At 43.2% G+C, this 25,026-nt stretch overlaps 1 protein-coding gene across 1 annotated transcript in view; it reads left to right on the top strand.

Moving 5' to 3' along the window:
• The window catches only part of MEI1 (meiotic double-stranded break formation protein 1), a 464,883-nt gene that overhangs the window by 275,856 nt on the left and 164,001 nt on the right, over positions 1-25,026 (top strand). The window contains exon 19 of the mRNA XM_088468098.1: positions 8,133-8,280. Coding sequence (XP_088324224.1) covers positions 8,133-8,280 — 148 coding nt within the window. The remainder of the gene's footprint in view (positions 1-8,132; positions 8,281-25,026) is intronic.

Raw genomic sequence — 25,026 nt, 5'->3', positions numbered from 1 at the left:
GAGTAACCCTAAGGTCTTACTGATGCCCTGGTGACCAAAAGCTCGACGAGTGTGAAAGTCCAGTAAGGTTGAACTCATGAATATTTCTGGTACGAATAAAAGACCGGAGGGATTCTCTGGAGGTGATTCCGACTGATGTGGCTGAATGAGCTCCCCCAAATTCTTGGTGACAGCACAGTGGAAGAAAGAGTCAGGTATAATAGGTTCGTCTGAACTAGATGTTTCACGGAGATGTTGGTCAATCCTGATGGCCTTATGCATGAGGTCATCCTAGGACTCTGGAGGAGGATGCTGGATGAGGATATCCTTGATGGCCTCAGAGAGACCAAGACAGAATTGGCTGCGTAAGGCTGGGTCATTCCAACCAGAATCAGTTGCCCACCTGCAGAATTCTGAAGAGTAATCCTCCGCTGTCTTCTGATCCTGTCTGAGGGAATGTAATTTGGACTCGGCCAGGGCTGTTCTGTCTGGGTCGTCATACAATAACCCCATGGCTGTAAAGAAGGCATTGACGGATTGTAGCAAGGCATGGGTTTCATGCTCTTTGATAAAGCTTCATGTAGTGGAAGCGAAACTAGTTAGAGGATTTTCATCAAGTGACACAGTCGTTTTGCTGACCCTGGACACCCACTTATTTCCACGAAGAGCCATAAGCGCTATATATATTGCGGTGACGGTGCCCACTGGCTGGATTCAGGACGGTGAGAGATAATCAGGCGGTCATGTGTTGACCATATTACAGCCTCAGGATTTCCCTGTCAGAGGATAACCTTGTCCATTGGCCAGGCGGTAGGAGATACCAATAACCGCTACACCTCTTCAGGATATACAGGTGGATTATACGTACGCTTCAAATTAGCGTGAAGTCCATGTTTCCTAAATAACATTATACTGTTTACATCTTTGGAAATCATTTCAGCGTTACCCCTTGTTTAAAACCCGGAAGTAGAATCAAGGGGATATTAGGACTCTCACATGTGGACTTTGATCGGGTGAGAACTGTCAGATCAAGATTGGTCACATTATATATGAAATATACAATTTTTTATATATATTTTTTATGTTTTTTTGCTTCCTTTAGTAAACTTGCCAGTTATGCAGGTTTTTATTAGGAACTAAGAAGTTCCATGGTAATGCATGATAGTCTGTACAGACTTTTATAATATTAAGGTGATTGTTATGTCATTTGTATACCACTATTGACATGCTTATTGTTTGTTTATTAAATATATGTTAGATTTATTTGGTGTCTTGAATTAATTTCTGCCACGTTAAGTATTTATTTGTAATTACAAGTCCAATTAGCGCAACTCCACCAGTGTAATATTTATGTTTGGGATCATCAGTAGGTGATCTTTTATTGGGTTTACACAGACCCATAGGAGTTTGCAGCTGTGGTCTATTCTTTAATTGTAGTTTATTAGCGCCAGGCTATCATTTGGTGGGACATATGGGTTGAGGGCAACCCAAAGGCCCAGGTCTGAGGATCCCCTTGGAGAAGGGAAAAAAACAGTCCCACTCATTGCAATTCTGTCCCTAAGGAAACAGGAAGTAGCCTGAAGTACAACTTACAACTTTCCCGGTAGTTAATGAACTGTTGGCAATCCACAGAAAATCGATCCGGCAAATTAATTTTAGGCTCTTTGAGAGGAACTGGAACAGCAGGAGCCCGGATCTCCTTGACACGCAAGGATAGCTCTTAAACTTTCTGAGTGAGCACTTGGATTTGGGCAGCAAGCACCTGGGTAGGATTCTGCGCCGATGGTGCAGCTTGAGAGCCGGCATACAAATTGGTGAACTGACTATGCAGCTTTGAGAGCCGATGGTGTGGCTTAGTTGCCGATGATGTGGCTTGAGATCCGGTACACAAACTTGTGAATTGACGATGTGGCTTAGAGATCCGCGGATGCGGCTTGAGAGCCGGTACACAAACTTATGAACTGACGATGTGGCTTTGAGACCCGATGATGTGGCCCTGACTGCTCATGGTAATACCGCACTGGAGGTGCTGAACTTACTAACCCAGGGAATAGTTTGGTTGATGTTCCTAATACTAGGACACAGTAATTGTTGTCTCGACATGAACATCACTTCAGTTTTTAATTTGTTCAACAATTTGGCCTCGTACCCTCTACTGCAAAATTTGTGCATAATCTTGTCCAGCTCTGCGTCAAGAGACTTGTGGTCGTTTGTAATGCAAGCCACATGAATCATCTGGGATTTAGGTAATCCAGCCTTTAAGGCATGTGGATAATGACTATTGGCACGCAAATGTGTGTTTTTATCGGTTGGCTTAGAGTATATGCTGGTCACAATTAAGCCTTCCTTGATGGTAAACTGGGCCTGATTCAGACCCGGTCGCAAGCGCTGAGCACTCGCAACCGGGTCGATGGTGGCCCAGAGCCGGCTCCGTCGTGCGCATGCGCGAGACCCGGATAGCGACGGGCAATCCGTCGCTCCGGGTCTCGTACCAAAGGGGGCGTGCTGTTGATGTTGAGTGACAGCACGCCCCCTTTGGTGGGCGGGCCAGGGGAGTGGCTGCCCAAACGGAGGCGTTCCCATGTGAACGCCTCCGTTTGGGGCCGGCCCCACTGACATCACGAGTGATGTCAGTGGGAGAGATTTCAGCTCTGTTAGAGCCGAAACCTCTCTGGGGCTTGCGGCAACGAAACCTACCACAAGGGTCTCGTCGCAAGCCTGATGGTCGCGATAGTCTTGACCATCGTGACCATCTTCCTGGCCGCTCGCTATAGCTGTGGGTGGTCACCCACAGCTATGCGAGTGGCCAGGAGGCCGTTCTATAAAAAAAAAATACCGGCCCTGATTCACAGCGAGCGTTCTGTCAGAGCAACCGGCTCTGAATCAGGGCCTCTACGTCCAGATAATTGGAACTGGATGCACTAAATTGAAAAGTTAATTCACTGGAGAATTCCTGGAATTTACATGTTCGATCATATGTAGAAATTTGGTCTCGCCCCCTGCTCACAGCATAAAGAGGTTATCTATGTAACGAGCGTATAATGTTGTCAGAGGTGTTACAATCTTGAAAAAACATCTTAGATTCTTCTTGAACAGGTAAATGTTCGCGAACGACGGGGCAACGTTGCTACCCCCCATCGCGCAGCCGTTAAGTTGGAGATAAAACTTCCCATCTAAAAGGAAATGGTTTTGAACTAGAGTAAGTTCCAGGAGGTGGAGAAAGAGGTCCAGGTCAATGTCTTTTCTTTAAGCAAAAACTGTCTGGTGGCCTCCAGGCTGTCTTTGTGAGGAATGCATGTGTACAGACTACTGACGTCCATTACACACATTAATGTGCCTGGAGGGACCCTATCGATGGAATTCAGGAGGTTGAGAAAGCTGGTAGTGTCTTTAATAAATGAAGGTTGCTCAGTGACCAAAGGTTGAAGGATACTATCTAGGAACTAAGACACTGGTTGGTAGATGTAATTTCTGGCCGATATAATTGGCCTACCCGGCGGATCGTGAAGATCCTTATGGATCTTGGGAATTGTAAAGAAAATTGGTACTGTTGAAAAATCCTGCTTGAGGGCACTACATAGATCTGAAGACAGTAGTCCTTCAAAGTTGGCCTCTGTAAGTAGTTCATCCAGTTCTCTTATGTGTTGGATCCCTCTCGAGACCCTGGTAGGTCTTGCTGTCTGACAACTGTTTGAGGAACTCCTTTCTGTAATCATTCAGGTCCATGATAACAATCCCGCCCCCCTTGTCAGCAGGGCGGATGATTATGTCCCTGTAGGAACCCAATTTACGTAATGTCATCCACTCTGATTTATCAAGATTGTAGTCAGTGTTGGGGCAGGCTGTTGAATATTTAACAACTGACTCATCCAATAGTCATATAAAGGACTTGATTGAGGCGTTGGATGACCGTGGGTCGAAGTCAGATCTAGATTTAGAGGTGATAAACTTCTGATGGACTGATGGAGTGGTAAGTGAAGTCTTGGACTGAAGAAACTCTTGCCTCCTTAGTTGTCATGCAAGTTTGTATAGGTCGACCTTCCAGGTCAATTCATCAAAGTTGTTGGTGGGGACATAAGATAAGCCCTTATTAAGTATTAAGCCCTTATTAAGTACTCTGAGTATATATATATATATATATATATATATATATATATATATATATATATATATACACAGTATATAGTATATATAAAATCATTTGTTTCTATGTACAGTATGTTCGCATTAAACTCGAGAACTTCTGGACCGATTTTCATCAGGTTTTCATTGAAATGTTCCTTAAGATCCTACGAGTGACATAGGCTATACACACACTATTCATTTCTCCTAATCAGGAAGCCATTATAGAGATAACTGACTGGGCTTCTACCAGCAGCTCCTCCTCGTGTAATCTAGGGGGCAGAGACTCTTGGCCTCACATTTCTTTAAGTGACAGCAGCCAGGCAGCTATTGCTCTGTCTCCCGCCCTGCCCTCTCTGCTACCAGATGGCATCTCCCATCCCACCTCCTCATTGGCTGGCTGCAGCGCTGAGCAGCCCAGATGGAAGGCTTCCTCGACAACAACAAGGGGAGGGTGACGATTGGCTTCTGTGTCTAGCGACATCAATACATTACGGTGGGACACAGTCCCCATCATTGACTGTAACAGCTTTACCTAGCATGGTCAGACAGGGCTGAGCTCTGGTTAGCTGGAGGAGTGTAACACCACGTGTTAATGTAACCAGTTGTGGAGAGACTTGGTTGGTCCAAGAGACGTTTGTGTTTCGCAAGTGGAGGATTCCACACACCAACTTTCAGGGTACGGTGCCAGCTGCGTGGTGTGCCAGGAGAAGTTAGCCCGGTGGGCATGCTCTACCTGGCTATGGTGCTCTGTGCCCGGGGAGGCAGAGGAGGGGCTACCTGGATGCTGAGCGTTATTGTGTCTCCTCTGCCTGTTTGTGTCCCAGCACCGGCCATGCACTATCTATACCCTCCATCAGCCTCTTCCATTTGGATGTTTACGAACCACTGCTGGGGCTACATCCACCCAGCCCTCACCAGGTTTTGCCATCCTTCCCTCCCTCCGAGTATGAGTTCCCAAGGCAGCCGCCGCTGCTGCTGATTCCCCATCTGCTGGTTGGGGGGTGAGGCACTTTGATCATCGGGTATACCGCAGCCTCTGGGACCTACCTGCCCAGCATTTCCAGGGAGACTTCTGTATATAAAAATTACCCTGGAAACTTTACCGGGAATATCAGACCGTGCACCGAGCGGACACCTGGGGAGCGATCTCAAGCGCCCAGGGTGCTGTTTTCTTGTCATTGATTAAAATTAATAATCTTTCGGCAGCGACGGGTAGGCACTGCTAGTACTACATAAATACATTTAACAGTATATGACTTCCCTGGATTTTGCATCATGAGGCCCAAGCAATTGATTGAGCTTTGTTGTAATTCCCAGTAGACTCTTTCATCCCGGTTGCTGTCTGCCTTAGATTTTCTTTACTGACATCCCTTGTGTGCCTCCTCTACCTTTCACTTTATCTCCTGGATTCTCCTTTTCACTATCTCTATGCTCTGCCCTCCTCTCTTCTCTACCCCAAAGACATTTGCTGTGATCTGTTTGTTTATGGGGGAGGATGTCTGTTCTGCCAGTTGAAACACATCTGGGCAATTTTTGCTGGAATACACTTTGGAGGCACTTTGCTTCTAGACTACCATTTGGTCAGAGAATATCCACCTGTGATGTGGTTGTAGGATCTCAGCTAAACTTATTAATGTTTTATTTCATGTATGAACACTTTACTTTGATTATTATGTGATAAATATTTTAGGGAATATCACACATTTTAATAATCATCTTTGGTACATGATACAGCTGTAAGATGAATTGAATGAGTCCTGAATGAGTTTAGAAAATGTGAGCGTTTTATCTTCAAAATGGGAAAACATCTGGATTAGTTTTTTAAGTCTAAAAACATGCGAGTTTGCATTTTCTCGGACTATATTACATTGGCAGAGTTTAAAAAGTGTCAGAGTCACATTTTCTATACTCTCACCCTATTACATTTGTTCCCTTGTTTATAATATCTGGAACACCCAGTTGATATGGCACCTTCTTGATATGTTTTCATTTGGTTTGAGGTATTCAAATTACTTAATATTCATGATTTCACATGTGTGAACTTACTATAACACATTGTTTATTTGGTTATACTGTCATCTTTGGATGCAAGGTACTCTCTCTAGGAGACACATACACTAAAGAATATATTTGAAGAGTACTACATTATTCACCTTTTGGTATGCAATGTATATATCTGTGTGTGTGTGTGTGTGTGCCCCAGTCTTTGCCTGTTGTGTGAATGGCTGTGTGAATCCACTGTGGCCTTTATGTTGTATGGCAGTGTCTCACGCTATGTTGTGCAAGACATGGGGGTAACTGCATCCTTAAGGTAAGATAAATGCTGTACCACCCTTCCACACACACACGAGAATTTCAACTTCTTTCCGCATCTCTCTTCTTGTTGGCTTCACTATGCTGACAAGCAGTGTTGTGATGTCATGTCCATAACCCTGCAAGGAGTTGGACACATATTGATGAAGCTGTGCTAAGAGCTGGGCACTTACTAAGAATGCTGTGTCTGGAGCGGGGCCAGAGCCATATTATAGTACAGTAGGTTTCATTTTGCTTATGAATAATTACAAAACCTTTTTGACTTGATATATATTTATATTACAAAATGTAAAGTTAACATTCTGAATATAGATGTCACCATTGTAAATATTGAAATGTTTTTAGGCTGAGTGTACAGCCTATATTTAGGCATGTTACATTAAAGTGAGAATGGCTGTTGTATTTATTCGGTAGTACTTACTTCACCCACAGAAATACCCCTCACACATTATCACTCCCTGAACCCATACCTCACCCACTCAAATACTTGTTACTCACCATCACTCTCCTGACACCATATCTCACCCACAGAAATACCGCTTACTCACCCATCAGTCCCTGGCACCTTACGTCACCCACTGTAATTCTCCTCACTCACTATCACTCCCTGACCCCATACCTCACCCACTGAAATACTTCTAACTCACCATCACTCTCCTATTACCATACCTCACCCACAGAAATACTGTTCACTCACCCATCAGTCCCTGGCACCTTACCTCACCCACTGTAATTCTCCTCACTCACTATCACTCCCTGACCCCATACCTCACCCACTGAAATACTTCTTACTCACCATCACTCCCCTAATACCATAACTCGCCCACAGAAATACTGTTCACTCACCCATCAGTCCCTGGCACCTTACCTCACCCACTGTAATTCTCCTCACTCACTATCACTCCCTGACCCCATACCTCACCCACTGAAATACTTCTAACTCACCATCACTCCCCTAATACCATACCTCACCCACAGAAATACTGTTCTCTCACCCATCAGTCCCTGGCACCTTACCTTACCCACTGTAATTCTCCTCACTCACTACCACTCCCTGACCCCATACCTTACCCAATGAATCACCCCTCAGTCACTACCACTCCCCTAAAACCCATCCTCACCCACAGATACACCCTTTACAAATAATGAAATCCAGTGCACGTTTGTATATGAATATCAAGTTAAATTATACTGTAATTGCACACTTCTAGGTTGTAGAGGCATTTCCCAGGAGCGGAGTTTGAAATACACTGTGCAGATAATTCTTGTTCACCATTTATAAAAGCTATTTTGTGGTGCATATTGAATGCACTTGGTAAACTACCATCAATGCATCTGGTTGCAAAATGTCAAGTAGTTTATTGGCCCTTTCATATGTGTATATTTCAAGATGTCCTCTGCTTTAGTGAATTCCTACACTTATTTGGTCTGGATCAAAGTAGTGAATACATAGGAAATCAATAATGTATTTTAGCCACATCTATGTGAAAAATATGTGCATGTTAATTACCATTTGTAATTATTGTTGATGTCTATATTTGTATCACATTGCACTGTTCATGCTCAGTGTATTATCCATAATAGCAGTGGTAAAATCTTTAGAAAAGAAAGGAACAGCCAGGTTATTCATCCCTATTAATAGATACAAAAAGTCCTGCTATTTCCTCTGTTGCCTGTTATGAAAAATGTGTTAATTAGATTCTTTCTTATGACAGATTTATACCAGAGACTGACTTATTCTGGGCAGTTCTAAGTTTTCTTCATTCCATGCGAAGTCAAGGTGAACATGTTTCTTCACATGTAGTTAGAGTCGCTCTTTATCTTTTGTCACAGTGTCAAGACAAATGTGAAACTCTAAATACGGTAAAATATATATTATTATTATTTTAATTTATTTGGCAAGATACATAATTTATTAACGTTGTTTTGATTTAACCTCTGGGGATATATTTACTATGGTTCGATTTTGTTTTCTGTTTGATTCTGCATTCGATTTTGGTTCGATTTGGTTAGATTTTTTATGAAGGGATTTACTAAAGGCCAAATCAAATGTCAAATCAAACAGAAAAAGGAATTTCAATTGAAATCGAATTTCTGAAACACATCGATGTTTTCCCATAGAGGACTATAAAATCCCTTAATTTACTAACATTCAATTAGCAAATCGAATGAAAAACTAACTCAAAATCGAACTGCAAATCTCCAAATGAATTGAAGAACTTCATGCTTTCGTTTGCAGCATGAGCAGTTCGATTTCACACAGATACATGCATACATCAGTGAAATGCATGCATGTATCTTATTGTAAAAAACTTGTAAAGAGTTAATATTAAAAAAAAAATGACGTGGGGTCCCCCCTTAAAAACAGAACCAGCTCCAGACTTTTCATAGCCAGTCCTGGTTGTATAAGTACAGGGGAAAAATTGCGCAGGGTTCCGCTGTACATAGCGCAACCAGCACCAGACTCTGATCCGGTCCTGCCTCTGGAATTACAGGTGAAAAAATGCATAGTGTTCCCCTGTAATTTCCGCAACCAGTATCGGACCCTTTCTAGTGGGGGGGGGGTAATGTCACAGCCAGGGAAACCCTATCAACGGGTTCCCCAGCCGAAACATTACTCCTGACCGCTAGTCAGCCTAGACCAGGGATCCCTGGGGAGTTGGGGACCCCCCCAATAAAGGGCACCCCAAGGCTAGGCTGATAGCCCTTTGACTATCCCCGGCACCCCTGGAGCAGTGGGTACTGGGTTGATAGTGTAAAAGTGTAGCGTAAAAAGATAAGTGTAAACGTTGTCTTTACGAGTAGAAATGCAGGTCCCAGCAAGCCTCCCACACATGCTGGTACTTGGAGATCCATAAGTACCAGCATTCCTGGAGAGGGACCCCTGGCCTGGGCTGACTAGCGGTCAGGAGTAATGTTTCGGCTGGGGAACCCGGTGATAGGGTTTCCCTGGCTGTGACATTACTCACCCCGGTAGAAAGGGTCTGGTGCTGGTTGTGGAAATTACAGGTGAATCCTACGCATTTGTTCCCCTGTAATTCCAGAACCAGGACCGGATCAGAGCCACAAGTGCTGCGTATGGGTCCGATGTTACTCAGTGTTACCGATTGTTTAAACACTTCCTGGAGATGACGTATGTCTGCGCTCGGTGTTTAAGCTCAGTATGCACTCTACTGCGGTCGAATGCAACGTCGTCAGGTTTGATGTGCTGCTGCACATGAACCCTGACGATATTGCTAGCGACCTATGGTTAATGAAGGATGTCGGAAAGAACGCCCGTCGTTTCAGTGTGTACCCAGCTTTGTTCTCTGTAATTTGTACTGTTTTGGAAAAAGTGTATACTTTCCAGCACACAGTCTCATTATGTCCTTATAGGATAAGAGACACTGGATACATTACCACCCTTCAGTTAAAAGTAGAGATGAGCAGGTCCGGTTTTCTGAGAACTTGATTCAAAGGGTTTCCTGCCAGACTCTGTTCCCAAAACGAGGCAGAATATCATCAATCCCGGGCGTCAGATTCTCTCGGATTTTTGATTGCATATAACTCTCTTCCCACGGTGATTGGCGACATTTGCTTCACTCCGGCTGTGCTGTACTCTGCTGTGTTGCTGAGCTGTGGGCTGTACTGAGTCTGTCCAGGGGCTTTGCTATCCAGGGGCTGTGCTATCCATCCAGGTGCTGTGCTGAGTCCATCCAGGGGCTGTACTGTGTCCATCCAGGGGCTGTACTGTGTCCATCCAGGGGCTGTGCTGTGTCCATCCAGGGGCTGTGCTGTGTCCATCCAGGGGCTGTGCTGTGTCCATCCAGGGGCTGTGCTGTGCTCTGTCCATACACTCCAGTGGGTGCTCGTGTTCTCAGTGTTGTGCTGTGTCCATCCACTCCTGTGCTGCTGACACACCTGTCCAGGGTCCATGCGCTCCAGTGCTGGCGGTGCTCCTGTCCAGTGTCCATCTACTCTAGTGCTGCCAATGCACCTGTCCCTTGTCCATCCACTCCAGTGTTGCCAACAGACCTGTCCAGGGTCCATCTGCTCCAGTGTTGCCGACGCACCTGTCCGGTGTCCATCTGCTCTAGTGCTGCCAACGCACCTGTCTGATATCCATCTGCTCCAGTGTTGCCAACGCACCTGTCCGGTGTCCATCGTCTCCAGTGTTTAAATAAAAGAAAAAAAGTAAAAAAAAAAAAAACACTTAAAAAGAGTCAGGAAAAGTTAAAAAAAAGTAAAAAAAATAATAAGTAAACAAAAAAGTTAAAGAATATTGGGGTTTTTTTGTGGTGTACCACAGTGTATCCCTAATACAAGTATTGTGACACTGTAGGCCATTCTCCACTGTGTATCTCTAACAGAAAAGTACTGTGACGCTGCAATCTGTACCTCGGTGTATCCATACAAGTACTGTGCCGCTGCAGGCCATACCCCAGTGTATCCATACAAATAGTGTGATGCTGCAAGCCATACCCAAGTGTGTATCCTAACACACAAGTTCTGTGATGCTGCAGGCCGTACCCCAGTGTATCCATAGCAGTAATGTGACGCTGCAGGCTATACCTCAGTGTATCCATAAAAGTACTGTGATGCTGCAGACCGTACTCCAGTATGTATCCCTAACTCAAAAGTACTGTGACACTGCAGACCATACCCATAGTGTGTATCCATAACACAAGTACTGTGACGCCTCAGGCCGTACCCCAGTATGTATCCATAACAAAAGTACTGTGATGCCTCAGGCCGTATCCCAGTGTGTATCCATAACACAAGTACTATGATGTGACAGGCTGTACCCTTAGTGTGTTTTAGTAGTTTATTAAACTGCCATACAGTCTGCCACTGCAGTGCCACTCTGTTTCCTAGATGTGCCATGTTGAAAGCAGGGCCGGCAACAGAAATCTCAGGGCCCGGTACACTGATGTTTATGGGGACCCCACCTTCTCATCACCACCCCTGATCCCGCACATCCCTCCCCTGCATGTGTGATATGTGAAGCATGAGAATGTTAATTGAATGATATGCCAGCCTTTAAATAAAGTAAAAATACACTATGATTTACCACACTGTCTCTCTGTCACTGATGATGCAGGCTATAATTCTTGTCTGCCGTCTTGCAAGGTCTTCTTGCTGTCAGTGCTGTGGATGCCTCAGGGGTAGTAGGGATGGTGTCTGCAGCCGGCTACCCACAGTACTCATCACCTTCCTCAAATTCAGCCTCTCATCACCATCCTCAGCCCAGAAACCCACATCACCTTCCTCCATCCCCAGCCTTCATCACCTTCTGTCCCAGCCCCCATCACCTTCCCCTGCCCCCTTCACCTTCCTCTATCCCAATCACCTTTCTCTGTGCCCAGCTCCCATCACCTTCCTCTGCCCCCAGCCCATGTCACTTTCTTCCCCCAGCCCCCATCACCTTCCTCTGCCCCAGACCGTGTCACCTTCTACCCCCAGCCCTATCACCCTCCTCTGCCCCTTCATCTTCCTCTATCCCCGCCCCATCATCTTCCTCTGCCCCCAGCCCCTATCAGCTTCCTATGCCCCCTTCACCTTCTTCCGTCCCCAGCACCCATCACCCTCCCCTGCCTTATCCCCTATTCCTCTACCATCCCCTATCCCCTCAACACCGCAGCGGCGCAGCCTGCCTGATGTGCGGCGACATGACCTATGACGCCACACTGCAGCGTTGCTTACTTTAAAAATCAGTCTCGGGCCACAGCTGAACTACCTAAAAGAGCCCAGCGCTGCCCGGGCAAGGCTACAAGTGACTCAGAGCTGTTGCTGGGCGGCCGCTATGAGCTGGAACAGAGTACGCCATCTGCGTCCCCGTTTTGTGCCTTGCCTGTCCTCGGGCTCCTCTAGACCTCGGGACCCGGTGCGGGTGTCCCTTAAGTCCCCCAATGTCACCGGGCCTGGTTGGAAGCTGAACTGCCACATGTTTGTGATACCCACTGCTGTCGCTTAGCCTAGTCAAAAATGACTGGAAATGAATGTTATTGAGGTTAATAATACTGTAGGAACAAAAACAGACCCAAATTATGTGATATCAGCTGTTTTTATGATTTTTAAATAAAAAAATACAGATCCAAAACACGCAAGGGTGGTTTTGGCAAAACCAAATCCAGATCCCAAACATGAAGGATATACAGATCCAAAACACAGGGGTCGACGCACTTCTCTAGTTAAAAGTGCAAAGATAGGAATCTTAATATTGTATATATATTATGGCTTAAATCAGAAATTGTCTAATGCTGGAATGGTGGTACAATCAAGCAGAAATGTTATATTTTACACTAGAGTTAATATTATTAATATAACCTATATATTCTGGTGGCTAAAGATTTCTATTGAATAATTTATTCTCAGATTTAAACTAGTATAAACAAAATGTTTAGATAGGATTGCAATGGCTCTTCCTAATTTCATATTACATGTTTTTTAATATGCATTAATTCTTTACTCATTAGCATAATGATTAATTTAATGTTGATCTTATGTGCATATCAAAAATACATTAAGCCTTCATATGCGTATTATTGAACAAACTGGAAAAATCAAATCAAATAAAATATAAAAGAATCTTATCCATATTATTTTAATAATTGTATAAAAATAAATCTCTGTTAGATTTATTTTATTCATTACAGGAAAATGAAAAATAAAAAAAAACCTTTGCAGTACTCACTGGGATAAATTATTAAAACCAATATTTTATTATGAATCCATAAATAAATGTTTAATCTGACCAGCAAACTGCTCTCCAACTGAACACCTACACTACTTTTAATGTTAAAAAATGAAAGGACAGGTCACAGTAGGAGCACAAGAAGCAGAGCACAGGAAGCTCAAGATGACTATCAGCAAGGATACGGAGCACCTGGTGGTATATTTACTAAAGTTCGGGTTTATAGAAGTGGAGGTATTGCCCATACCAACCAATCAGATTCTAGCTATTATCTTCTAGAAGGTGCTAGATAAATGATAAGTAGAGTCTGATTGGTTGCTATGGGCTTCACCTCCACTTCTATAAACCCAAATATACCCTCAGGTGTCCAGAGTGGGTAAAGACCATATCTCCAGGAGCACACCGGACAACTATGGCTGGGCATCTAATCAGCCAGCCCAATTGTTCATTTGGGAGAAAAGTGTCCAACATTCCCCCTACATAAGAACGTTTCATTCCAACTAGTTGGAAAAAGAAAACATTTTTTTATTTTACCAAATAGTTGGAACAACACTACAAACAAAGATAAACAGCACGCCAGTATACCTCCGAGAAAGCTTCCAGTAGGAGCAGCAAAACACATCAGGTGACCTACCATGTCAGCAGAACTTACACTATAAGGACTTCTGTGGTATCTCCAACCAGATCTACCACCTTACCTGGAAATAACAGCTAATTTGCTGTGTCCAAAGGGGAGCCATTCACTGTGCGTTGATCTTCATTGCTAAACTAGGACCTCAATTCTATCCTCACAGAATTGGTAAGAATTACCTTATGCTGGATAGCTTTTGAATATTTAAAGGGCCATACACCTAATTTTAGGCCCATTTATATTATCAACTAGCAGGACAACTGGAGGATAAGGAGCTTATTTCCACAGTATTCCTGAATTTATCTGCTGACTAATTTAACTTTAAGGCCTACAGTACAAATGTATGTTGCTAGCTGTTTTATAGCTATTTAATCGTACTTATTATTTTTTAAATAAATGTTATAATTGTAATTGATTAATGTTTACAAGCCTTGAGGTCATTGATGCACTGTATATTTTTGTTTGTATTCCTATTGTTAGGCTTACCATATGATCCCTTTCAACCGGAACACTAATGAATTAAACAGGTTCTGAGGCTGGCTGATCTCAAGCCTACATTTCACATGGTTTTAATCAACCACAGAACTTGTGTAATTCATGAGTGTCCTGGTTTAAAGGGATAGTATGGTAAGCCTAACAATAGGAATACAAACAAAAATACACAGCGCACCAGTAACCTATTGTGGACAATGACGGACTCCAATATTCAGCTGCCTGGAAAAAACACCCAGAGCAGTGACTGATTGGTTTTATATCTTGATATAATTACCCCCTGTATTAGTTGGAACAACAGTTTACTTTCCTTGGTTAATCTTCCAATCGGTCAACTGTTGTGTGGCCAGCTTTAGGCACTCGGAATACTTTGCACGTTTTTAGTAGTTAAAGAGCTCATTGTGAAAATCACTGATTAAAAAAATTATTGAATAGTACAGTTCCTTAAATGAAATAAAAGATTTTTAATGCAACAGAGATATCATTATCGGTGTATCATATAAAATACAAGTCCGATTTAAATACATGTAAATTAGATAATAGGTTGCAGATATGTTAGAACAACAGAACAAAAGAAAGAGAGGATTGTTTTATACCGCTTTTATACCTAAATTCTGGATCTGACCCGGAGGTTGGAAAAGGGTTCCAAACCGGATCAGACCCGGAATTTAGCCGGCGCCGACCCAGGATATTCCCGAGTCGGCGCCGCTCACACCGGAACTGGGTCTGCAGAGACCCAGCTTTTCCGGCATTGTAGTGGACGCTTGGAGATGACTTAATCTCCAAGCGCCACTTAAAACGGCCAATCGGCAGGCATGCGGCACTATCCAGATCATCGTGACCCAGATCGCGACGTTTACACTGCAGGGTTTCACGGGTTATTCCCGTGTTAAACCCTGCAAGTTACCTGGGTTGGATTGCCGGGTCACTCGACCTGGCAATCCAACCCTTTCCCCTTTTACACCAAGGAGCTACCTTGGGTTAACCCTGCAATAACCCGGGTTTTAGCTGTGGTGTAAAAGGGGTATTAAGTTATTAACCTACTAGTTTTAGTGTAGAAATAGAGTGGATAAGTAATGGGGAGATGAAAACAAATGTGTAAAAAACAATCCTGTAGCAATATTAATTAAATGCCAATAACTAGCTTGAGTTAGGATAATTGTGTTAATTGGGAAAATAAAAAGTAAACGTTAAAAAAATGGGAATGAATTATAGTTATAATTATAGAGACAAATAATAATCATTAAAAATGTCACCCTATTGATTACATGTTTTTATCTACTAGATTGAATTGAATAAATATATTATTTGGGAAACTAAAATGAAAAAATGTGAACATTCTACATGGCAGAATAACGAGAATGTAATATACAGTAATTATGGAGACAAACAATGATAATACTGTAGCAGTATGGATAGATGTTTTTAGTACTATCTTTAGTGTGTATAGTAGGGTCAATCGAGAAATAAAAATGGAGAGGTTTGATTTGGTTATTAATGAGAATGCATTATATTTTGGGATGTATACATTGATACCAAATTTAGTGTTATTGCAGTGATTTAGGGAGTAAAAAGTTATGGTGGTTACGAAAAAATAAACAGTAAGCATGTCAAAGTTTAAATTCTATTATACTAAAATTAGATAAAAAGTGAAAAGTAAACATCAAGATAAATGGGAGACAAGAATTTAAAAGTTGTAAAAGTTGAGTGATACAGTTGTGATAGAACACCGGAACGTAATGCTGGGGGTAAATTTACTAAGGGTCGAGTTTGTGTGAGTTTGCAAACTCATGTGAGTTTAGGCATTTTTTTCATCTCGCAAATTTACTAAAGACAAACTCGAGTGAGTTTGAAGTGAGTTCTCTTTATTCACTGTTAAAACTCATGTGAGTTTGCAAACTCGAAAAAACTCATCATCGGCCAAAATAGGAAGTACTTTAGATGAAAAAGATGCAACTCGCAAATTTACTAAGATTCGAGTTTCCAATCTCGTGTGAGATTGTAGCAAACTCACTGTGAAATAGAAGTTTTAAAAACTCACCTCCTGAGCTGCGAGATTGGCTGAAACATACACAAATCATTGTGATTTGTGTATTTTTTTTTTAACTTGTTTAAGTAGGGTTAATTATTTTTAAAAAAATTATGTGAGGTTCCCCCCCCAAAAAAAAGACTAACCAGCCCCGTACTTGCCAACCTGTTCTGGTACCTAAAATTACAGGGAACAAAACGAGTAGGGTTCCACCGTACATTAGGTACCAGCACCAGGCTGCAGGGCCAGTCCTGGTTTTAAATATAGGGGTAAAAAATTTGCTTAGGAGTACCCCTAAAATTAAAACCAGCACTGGACCCTTTCTATTGGGGGCTGATGCCACAGCCAGGGGTGCCCTTTCACCAGGCCCCCCAGCCGCAGCATCAGCCCTGACCGCTAGTCAGCCCAGGACAGGGATCCCTGGGGAGTTCGGGACCCCTCCAATAAAGGGGTCCCCCTCTCCAGGGCACACCTGGCATAGGCTGATAGCCCGGGGCTAGCCCGTAATCCCTGGGCGGTGAGTGGCTGGTTGATAGTATAGGTATAGTGTTAAAAATATAATTAACAATATTGTCTTTACAGTAGAACTGCAGGTCCCAGCAAGCCTCCCCCGCATGCTGGTACTTGGAGAACCACAAGTACTAGCATGTGGGGCATTATGGGGCCACTGGTACCTGTAGTTCACCTGTAATGAGATGTGGAAAAAAAAACAAGACACACAAACCGTGAAAATAAAGTTTTATTACATACATACACACTCACATACTCACCTTCTTCCAGATGTTCACGTCCCCTTGTCACCGTAAAGTATCCAATGGCAGTATCTGTAAAAAAAAAAGATCCAATACTCACCTTTTGTCCCACAATGTCCTCCGCAGTAATCCAAATAGGACACACTGTAACAAGACGCTACAGTATCGCTAGTTGCAGCTCTGGGTTTGAGCTATCATTAGTGCTAGGCAGCCAGCCAATCAGCGGCGGCTTCCATTAGTGGTCGCTCATTGGCTGGAACCCACGCGGAGGAGCCGCTCATTGGCTAAGGCCACATGGGTCCCAGCCAATGAGTGGCCACTAATGGAAGCCGCCGCTGATTGGCTGGCCGCCCGGCCCTAATGATAGCTCAAGCCCAGAGCTGTCATTAGCTGTCATGACCAAAACTGGATTTAGTTATCAGTTTTGGGGATGCAGTGCCCCCTGGAGTTGATATGGCTGGGCTGCTCTGGGGTGGCACACTTTAAACACTTTTATTTAGCACTTTAACACCTTCAAAGTATTATTTACTATTTTTTTTTCTTTCCTTTAATTGTGTGTGTGTGTATATATATATATATATATATATATATATATATATATATATATATATAGATAGATATATATATATATATATATATATATATATATATATAGATATATATATATATATAAAACAAATTTTTATTTTTTCTTAGCATTTTAATTACACCTTTCACCTATGTATCATCCATTAACACATAGTCTGTGTTATTACGAATAAAGCAAAAACTAACACTTTAGTCTCTCACTGGGGTGGCTGGCCTTCGCCGGCTTTTGGGGGTTCTGACCAAGTGATAGGGACCTCCGGTATCAGAGATGCCGTGACGTGGACTGGAGGCTTAGCCATATTTTTGCAAATATATGCAACTGAGATCTCTGAAATATCTACCACCATGTAGTTTTTCAAATCTTATTGCTGATTTCATTCTGAGTACTGGGGGATTACTTTTTTTGTCTCTTATGTGATAGAGCTCACAGCCCTTAGGAGCAAACCCTTGGACTCTCAACCCCCCAGAGAGGTCGTGGTTCGTCTCCACTACTATAAATTAGGGATGTGCAGGCTCGGATAGGTTCGAGTTTGCACGTTGAGTTCAGATTTTTCCCTCCAAAAAAACGGAACTCAGAAAGAGGCAAAACGTCATCTTGCATGGACGAACATCATCATTCCTGGACAAAAGCCTGCACATCCCTACTATAAATCCAAGGAAAAGATATTATTCTCAACCCAGGACTCCCCCACCATCTGTTTCCAGGATATGCAGTTGCAAATTTTTCAGGACTTGACCCCTTCGACAATTGAGAAACGCAGGGATTTGGTCCAACCTGTTACAAAGATTCTCTGTCAGCACCATATTCGTTACCGATGGGGGTTCCCTTTTCTACTACAAGTTTTTGCCAATAATTCCACATATAATGTGATGACTCTGGCTCAAGGTCAGGAGATGTTAGCCAAACTGGATATTCTTCCAGCATCTGCTTCCACATCAGCTCTCCACTTTGGAACTCAGGGGGTCATTCAGACCCGTTCGCGAGCAAAGGACGCTCGCAAATGGGTCGATGTTGCCCCACTGCACATGCGCACGACGGAGGGAGCTCCGTCGTGCGCATGCGCGAGACCCGGACTGCGACAGCCAAGCTGTCGCTCCGGGTCTCGCACCAAAGGGGGCATGCTGTCGATGGTAATTGACAGCACGCCCCCTTTGGTGGGCGTGGTGGCCAGACGGAGGCGTTCCCATGGGAACGCCTACCGTCTGAAGCCGGCCCCACTGATATCAGTAATGATGTCAGTGGGAGTGACTTTGGCTCTGATAGAGCCAAAATCACTCCTGGGCTTGCGGAAGCGAGACCCTACCGCAGGGTCTCGTTGCAAGCCCGATGGTCGCGATGGTCTTTGACCATCGCGACCATCATCATGAACACTCGCTATTGCTGTGGGTGGTCACCCACAGCTATACGAGCATCCAGGATAACTCTCCATTTTCACGGAGGAGGGCCCTGATTCAGAGCGAGCGCTCTGGTCAGAGCGTCCGGCTCTGAATCAGGCCCTCAGTTTCTGGATTTCTTTCTCACTACAAGTGGTTTCAGATACCACCGTTGGCATTATGCCTGTATTATAGGGATATTTAGTCCCTGTTTGAATTATTTAGTAATTTTCTTATTTTTTTAATATGGGTTCATTGTTTTTCTGATATATGTTTTTAGTTTCTTTATATGTAATAAAATATATACCGTTTATATTTATTACTCAAGACAGGTATTTTTTTTACCTGTTCTCTGTATCGATTTATAAAAGGTATATGGGGATTTGTTGTTTTTTACCTTTCTCTGTATTATTCTCTGTAATCTCTGTTTTTTTTCTCTGTGTAAGCAAGATTTGTTTTAGGTTATATGTTTCTGCTATTTTATGTAGCATGTAACCAATTTTCTGTGTATTTTTGCTTGTAATGTCTTTAACAATTTTGGTTCCCTTTTTCCTTTCCACGCCTCCCTACCTCTTACCTTTCCTTAACTTTTCCTTCCCTTTACTCCCTTTCCATATCACCCCTCCCCCCCCCCCACACTTTTAGGTGACATGTTTTGTTTCCAAGGGATTGTATTTAATATTTTGGTTTAGTCTGACTAATTGGGGACCAGGAAACTCTGGTCATGTTGTGTTTTCACACCACTACCTCCAAACAGTGGCGTAACTAGGGTATTTGGAGCCCAGGGCAAATTTGAAAAGGGCCCCGCCCCCCCCTTGTGCGCGCGGCGAAGGCGCGCGCAGACCAAAATGGGCATGGTCACTTAAAAATGGGGCGTGTCAACATGACACAACCCTTTATTTTCAAACTGAACATTCCTATCCATATGCACCTTAACCCCAGTTGTACCCCCAGTATGCAGTTGTGGTCCCTCTCATGCAGGCCCATAGTAGTGCCCCTTATACAGTATCCCCAGTAGTGGTCCCTCTTATACAGCCCCCAATTAGTTCCCCTTACTCAGTACCCCCAGTAGTGGCCCCCCCAAATGCAGTGCCCCACGTAGTGTTCCCCCTTATGCAGTGCCCCCAGTAGCAGTCCCCACAATGCAGTGCGCCCAGTAGCGGTATCCCCTTATGCAGTGCCCTTTTATATAGTGCCCCCAACAGTAGTCCCCCCCATGCAGTTTTCCCAGTAGTGGTCCCCTTATGCAGGCACCCTGTAGTGATCCCCCCTATCTAGTGCCCCCTGTAGTGGTCCCCGCAGTGCCCCTAGCAGTAAGCCCCTTATATAGTGCCCCCAGCAGTAGTGTCCCCCCCTCCCATGCAGTGCCCCCAGTAGTGGTCCCCCTGATGCAGGCTCCCAGTAGTGACCCCCCCCTATCCAGTGGTCCCTGTAGTGGCCCTTCCTATTATTGCCCCCATTAGTGGTCCCCCGAGTGCAGTGCCTCTAGTAATACTAGGCCCCTTTTAGAATGTCCCCAGTGGTAGTCCCCCCCCCCCAAGTAGTAGTCCCCAGTAGAGTAGCCCCCCCCAGTAGATGTCCCCCCCAGTAGATGTCCCCCCCAGTAGTAGCCAACCCCTCCCCCGTTGTGCAGATAGGTTTAAAAATAAATAAATATATATAAAAATATACTTACCTGATTCCACGCTGCTCCTGTCCGAGATGCCGATGCCGCTCCCGCCCTCCAGTCCGCCCGTGCTGGCGCGCTCAGCATTATGGGACTGACGTCATGACGTCAGTCCCATTACTCACTGCAGGAGCCGGACGGAAGTCCGGCTCTTGCAGTGGGTGCTGCAGCAGTCAATGAGAGTCTATCTGACTCTCATTGGCTGCTGTTTAACACACGCATCGCCGCCAGCGCTGGCGGCGATGCGTGTGTTATGCACAGCCTGAGCCCGCCTCCTGGCGCTATTGGGCAAGCGCTCAGGGGGAGGGAACGGGCTCAGGCGTGCAGCACAGGACCGGCGTTGGAAGCCTAGCGCCGGTCCTGTGCAAATGTATAGCGCTGACCACACTCATTGCGGTCAGCGCTACACTGGCTATCTAGGGCGGGTGGGCCGGTACCGTGGCCGGCAGCGCCCCCCTGCGCCGCCGGTCCAACGGCGCCCAGGGCATGAACCCCGCTCGCCCTGCCCTAGTTACGCCACTGCCTCCAAACACCCTTTTTTATCTGCTACCATTTTAAGTTTATTTGTGTTTGTGGCGGTCCATATTACGTACCCCCATCAGCAGGGTCTTTGCCCTTTGGGCTCTTTTCTCCTTTTTTTTTCTCAGTCTTTCCTTTTCTATTCCCTTTTACTTTTTATTTCTATTCTTTTTTTTTAAACAATTTCTTTTATTGAGACACCGCACATAAACACAATCAAATACATCAAAATAACAGTCACGAAAAATATAGATATACATATAGTACAGTAGACATAGATCATAATTGTTTTGGACATAATATAGTAACAGTGTGTCTACCTAAGGAGAAAGAAAAACCTAAAAACAAATCAAAAACCATAGATACATATATATAGCTTATGATAGCAGTATTCCACCATGTAAACACTGCATATATCCTAGTTATCAGATCATATTGTATATCAGATAATATTTGAAACTTTCAGCATTTGACAAATACAAACAAAAACAAATATAAACAAAAAAAAAAAAAAGAGAGCTCTCTCCCAATCCCCTCCCCCAAAGGAACCACAGCCACCTGCATCTGATGTAAACACATTATGTCGCGGTAGAGTTGATGTCTATTGGTGGATTATTCCCAATAGTCTGGAGTAAAAACCAAGATGTATCCTTCACACTATAATATATTTGGCGCCTTATGTCGAGGGATAATGTAGATATATATGATTCCCACATATCAAAAAATTTCTCCACTTTCTTTTCCTTCTCCAAGACTACCTCTACCCAATCCATTCGAAATATGTTGTATAATTTTGTCTTAAATAACACAAAAGAGGGGGAGGAAGTCGAAATCCACTCCTGCAATAACGTTTTACGAGCAGCCGCGCTAATTGCCAATAACAGTCTTCTGCTTCCTTTGCTAGCCCTTATATCTGCAGGTATAATGCCAAAAATAGCCCACTCTGGAGTGAAAGGGACATAATTGAGTAAAGCTGACTCCGCATATCGCTTGATTCGTAACCAAAATCCTCGGACTATAGGGCACGACCAAAAGCAATAATATAAATCCGCATTGTCTTCTCCGCACCTATAACAGGAATGACAAACCGAACGTCCCATTAAAAAACTTCTATGCGGAGACAAATAGGCTCTGTGAAAAATGTTTAGAAACATCTCCACATATATTGTTGATGTTAAAGATTTACAAGAATAATTTAGGGCAGTCAATAACTCTTCAACTGTATACAAGGGAAATTTTTTAACCCACTGCGAAAGTCCCCTACCATTGGACGCGTGATCCAAAGATATTTTAAAATATTGATAATAATTAGAAATAGCTTTCTTGAGCATTGGAGGTTTGGAAAGAAGGTCATCTACTGGATTATTCCAATCTTTCGCCAGAAACACCTGGATTACTGAGTTGATATAATGCTGTGTCTGCAGGAAGGCCATGGGGAACCCCAACAGAGTATTATACTTTTCTGCAGCTTCGCTAAAAGATAAAACCCGACATGCTTCTTTATCTACCAAACATCCTATTCTCTGAATGCCACCCACTCGCCATATTGTGAATGGATATGTCGCCTGCCCAGACTGAAAATGCGGATTTCTTACGAGAGGAAGAAATAATGATTTGTGTGAGTTAAGGCCTGCCTCTTGTCTTATTAAGTGCTAAACTTGTTTTGTATTCCACAGTAATGGATTATTTTTAATTGTGGTGGGTAGTTCCTGATCAGGGGAGTGAAGAAATGTAATCAAATCGCCCTGGTCTAAGAACTCTCGCTCAAGTGAAGTATTGGCATAATTCTCTGATCCATTTATCCAATCCGACAAATAACGGAACATAGCTGCTTTATTGTATAATCTAATGTCTGGAAAGCTTATTCCTCCATTCGATTTGGTTTGTTGCAATTTTAACAAACTAATCTTAGGCCGTTTACCATTCCATATAAAGGATCTAAATATCTTATTTAAAAGACTCAGATCCCTAACTGTAATGAGCAAAGGTAGGATTTGGAGCATGTACATTAATCTTGGAAATGAAATCATTTTGATTTAGCTCGCGCGACCCATATATGACAGAGTGATATTCCTTCAGCCATCCAATTCGTCCGAAATCTTTTTTTATAATGGGTCTATAATTAAAAGGATATAAATTTGCCAAATTGCTGGGAAGCACAATACCTAAGTATGTAATCCTGTCTTTGTCCCATTTAAGTGGAACATCACTAGGTAGACGTGGCAATGAATTGCGCAAACCCAAATAAAGTGCCTCCGATTTACCTATGTTCACCGCGAACCCTGATATTTCTTCAAAACTTTTCAAAAGCCCCAGTATATGCGTTAAGCAGTCATGAGGATTTGCAATGTAAAGCATTATATCATCTGCAAATGCTGTTAATTTTATTGTTTTAGAACCAATCTTTATTCCCTTAAAAAGATCGTCCTTCTCCAGAATTCTAATCAGCGGATCTATAGCTTGATCGAATAAGAGGGGTGACAGAGGACACCCTTGTCTAGTACCTCTAAACATCTCTATAGGTGCACTAGTACAACCATTTATCATTAGGGACGTCATTGGGGATAAATTAAAGATATTTGATCAGTCCGATAAATGAAGAGCCGAACCCACGCATTTGTAACACATTAAATAGGTGAGGCCATAACACTGTGTCAAATGCCTTTGTCGTATCTAAACATAATAGAGTGTTAGTAGAAACTGAAGATGTCCCAGCTGACACTGCCACTGCGGCAATAGCCGCTCTAACTCCTCGAACTGAGTGACGCCCTTTTACCAAACCCAATTGATGAGGAGTTAGTAATTCTGGCAAAATAGTTTGTAAGCGACTTGCCATAATTTTAGCTAATAACTTCGCGTCAGTATTTAACAAACTAATAGGTTGGTACGATTCTAATTTTTGTACATCCTTTTGAGGTTTAGGGATCAATATTGTAGTTGTATTTGTAAAATATGGGAATGGAGAATTGTTGTCTATCATGTCATTAAACAAATCCACTAAAATCGGGGCCACCTGGTGCCGCAATAATTTATAATATTCGTTTGAATAACCATCTGGGCCCGGTGATTTCCCGAGTTGTAACTGTGAAATAGCCCACAGCATTTCATCTAGAGTTATTTTCCCAGAGAGTGCCTCCTGCTGTTCTATAGTTAATAAAGGCAACAAGTCATTGGGGATCAAAGCTTCATACCGAGACTGATCAAAAGGAAGATCTCTATATAAGTCCTTATAGTACTCTTCAAACTTATTTATAATTTCATTATTCGTTGTGAGTAAGGCATTGGTATGCGGATCTTTAATGGCTGTGATATATGTTCTTCTACGCCAGGGCTTAGACATGTTAGCAAGCAACTTTCCAGCCTTGTTCCCCCATCTGTAAAATTTATGCTTAGTAAACAATACATCCTTTTTAGCTTGGGATAACAGGTGCGATTCTAAGAGTTGTTTCGCCTGAACATACGTTTCCCGAGATACATCAGTAGGGTCTGCTATATAATTTTGTAACGCTAAAGTTAGGGCCTCTGACATTGATTTATACACAGCAGCCTCTGTCTTTCGCTGGGATGAGACAAAAGCTATGATCTGTCCCTGCATTACAGCCTTCGATGCACCCCAAAAAATTGCTGGTGTATCCCATGCCTCTATATTATAGTCTTGATAATTCATCCACTGTGCTAGTAGGTGATCTTTAAATTTAGTGGACTTGTACAAATAAGACGGAAACCTCCAATATTTCAAGTTTCTCGGAGACTGCGTTACACTCAACGAAATTGTAATAGGCGCGTGGTCAGATATTAGAATTGAATGCAATCTGGATTCCTGTGTTCTAGATACCAGGCTATCTGAGACCAGAAACAAGTCAATTCTCGACCAAGATTTATGGA

Source organism: Taudactylus pleione, unplaced genomic scaffold, assembly GCF_031769625.1.
Source record: "Taudactylus pleione unplaced genomic scaffold, aTauple2 ptg000080l, whole genome shotgun sequence".
Lineage (NCBI taxonomy): Eukaryota > Metazoa > Chordata > Amphibia > Anura > Myobatrachidae > Taudactylus > Taudactylus pleione.
Note: the sequence above shows the minus strand (reverse complement) of the source record. Positions and strands in the feature narration are given on the sequence as shown.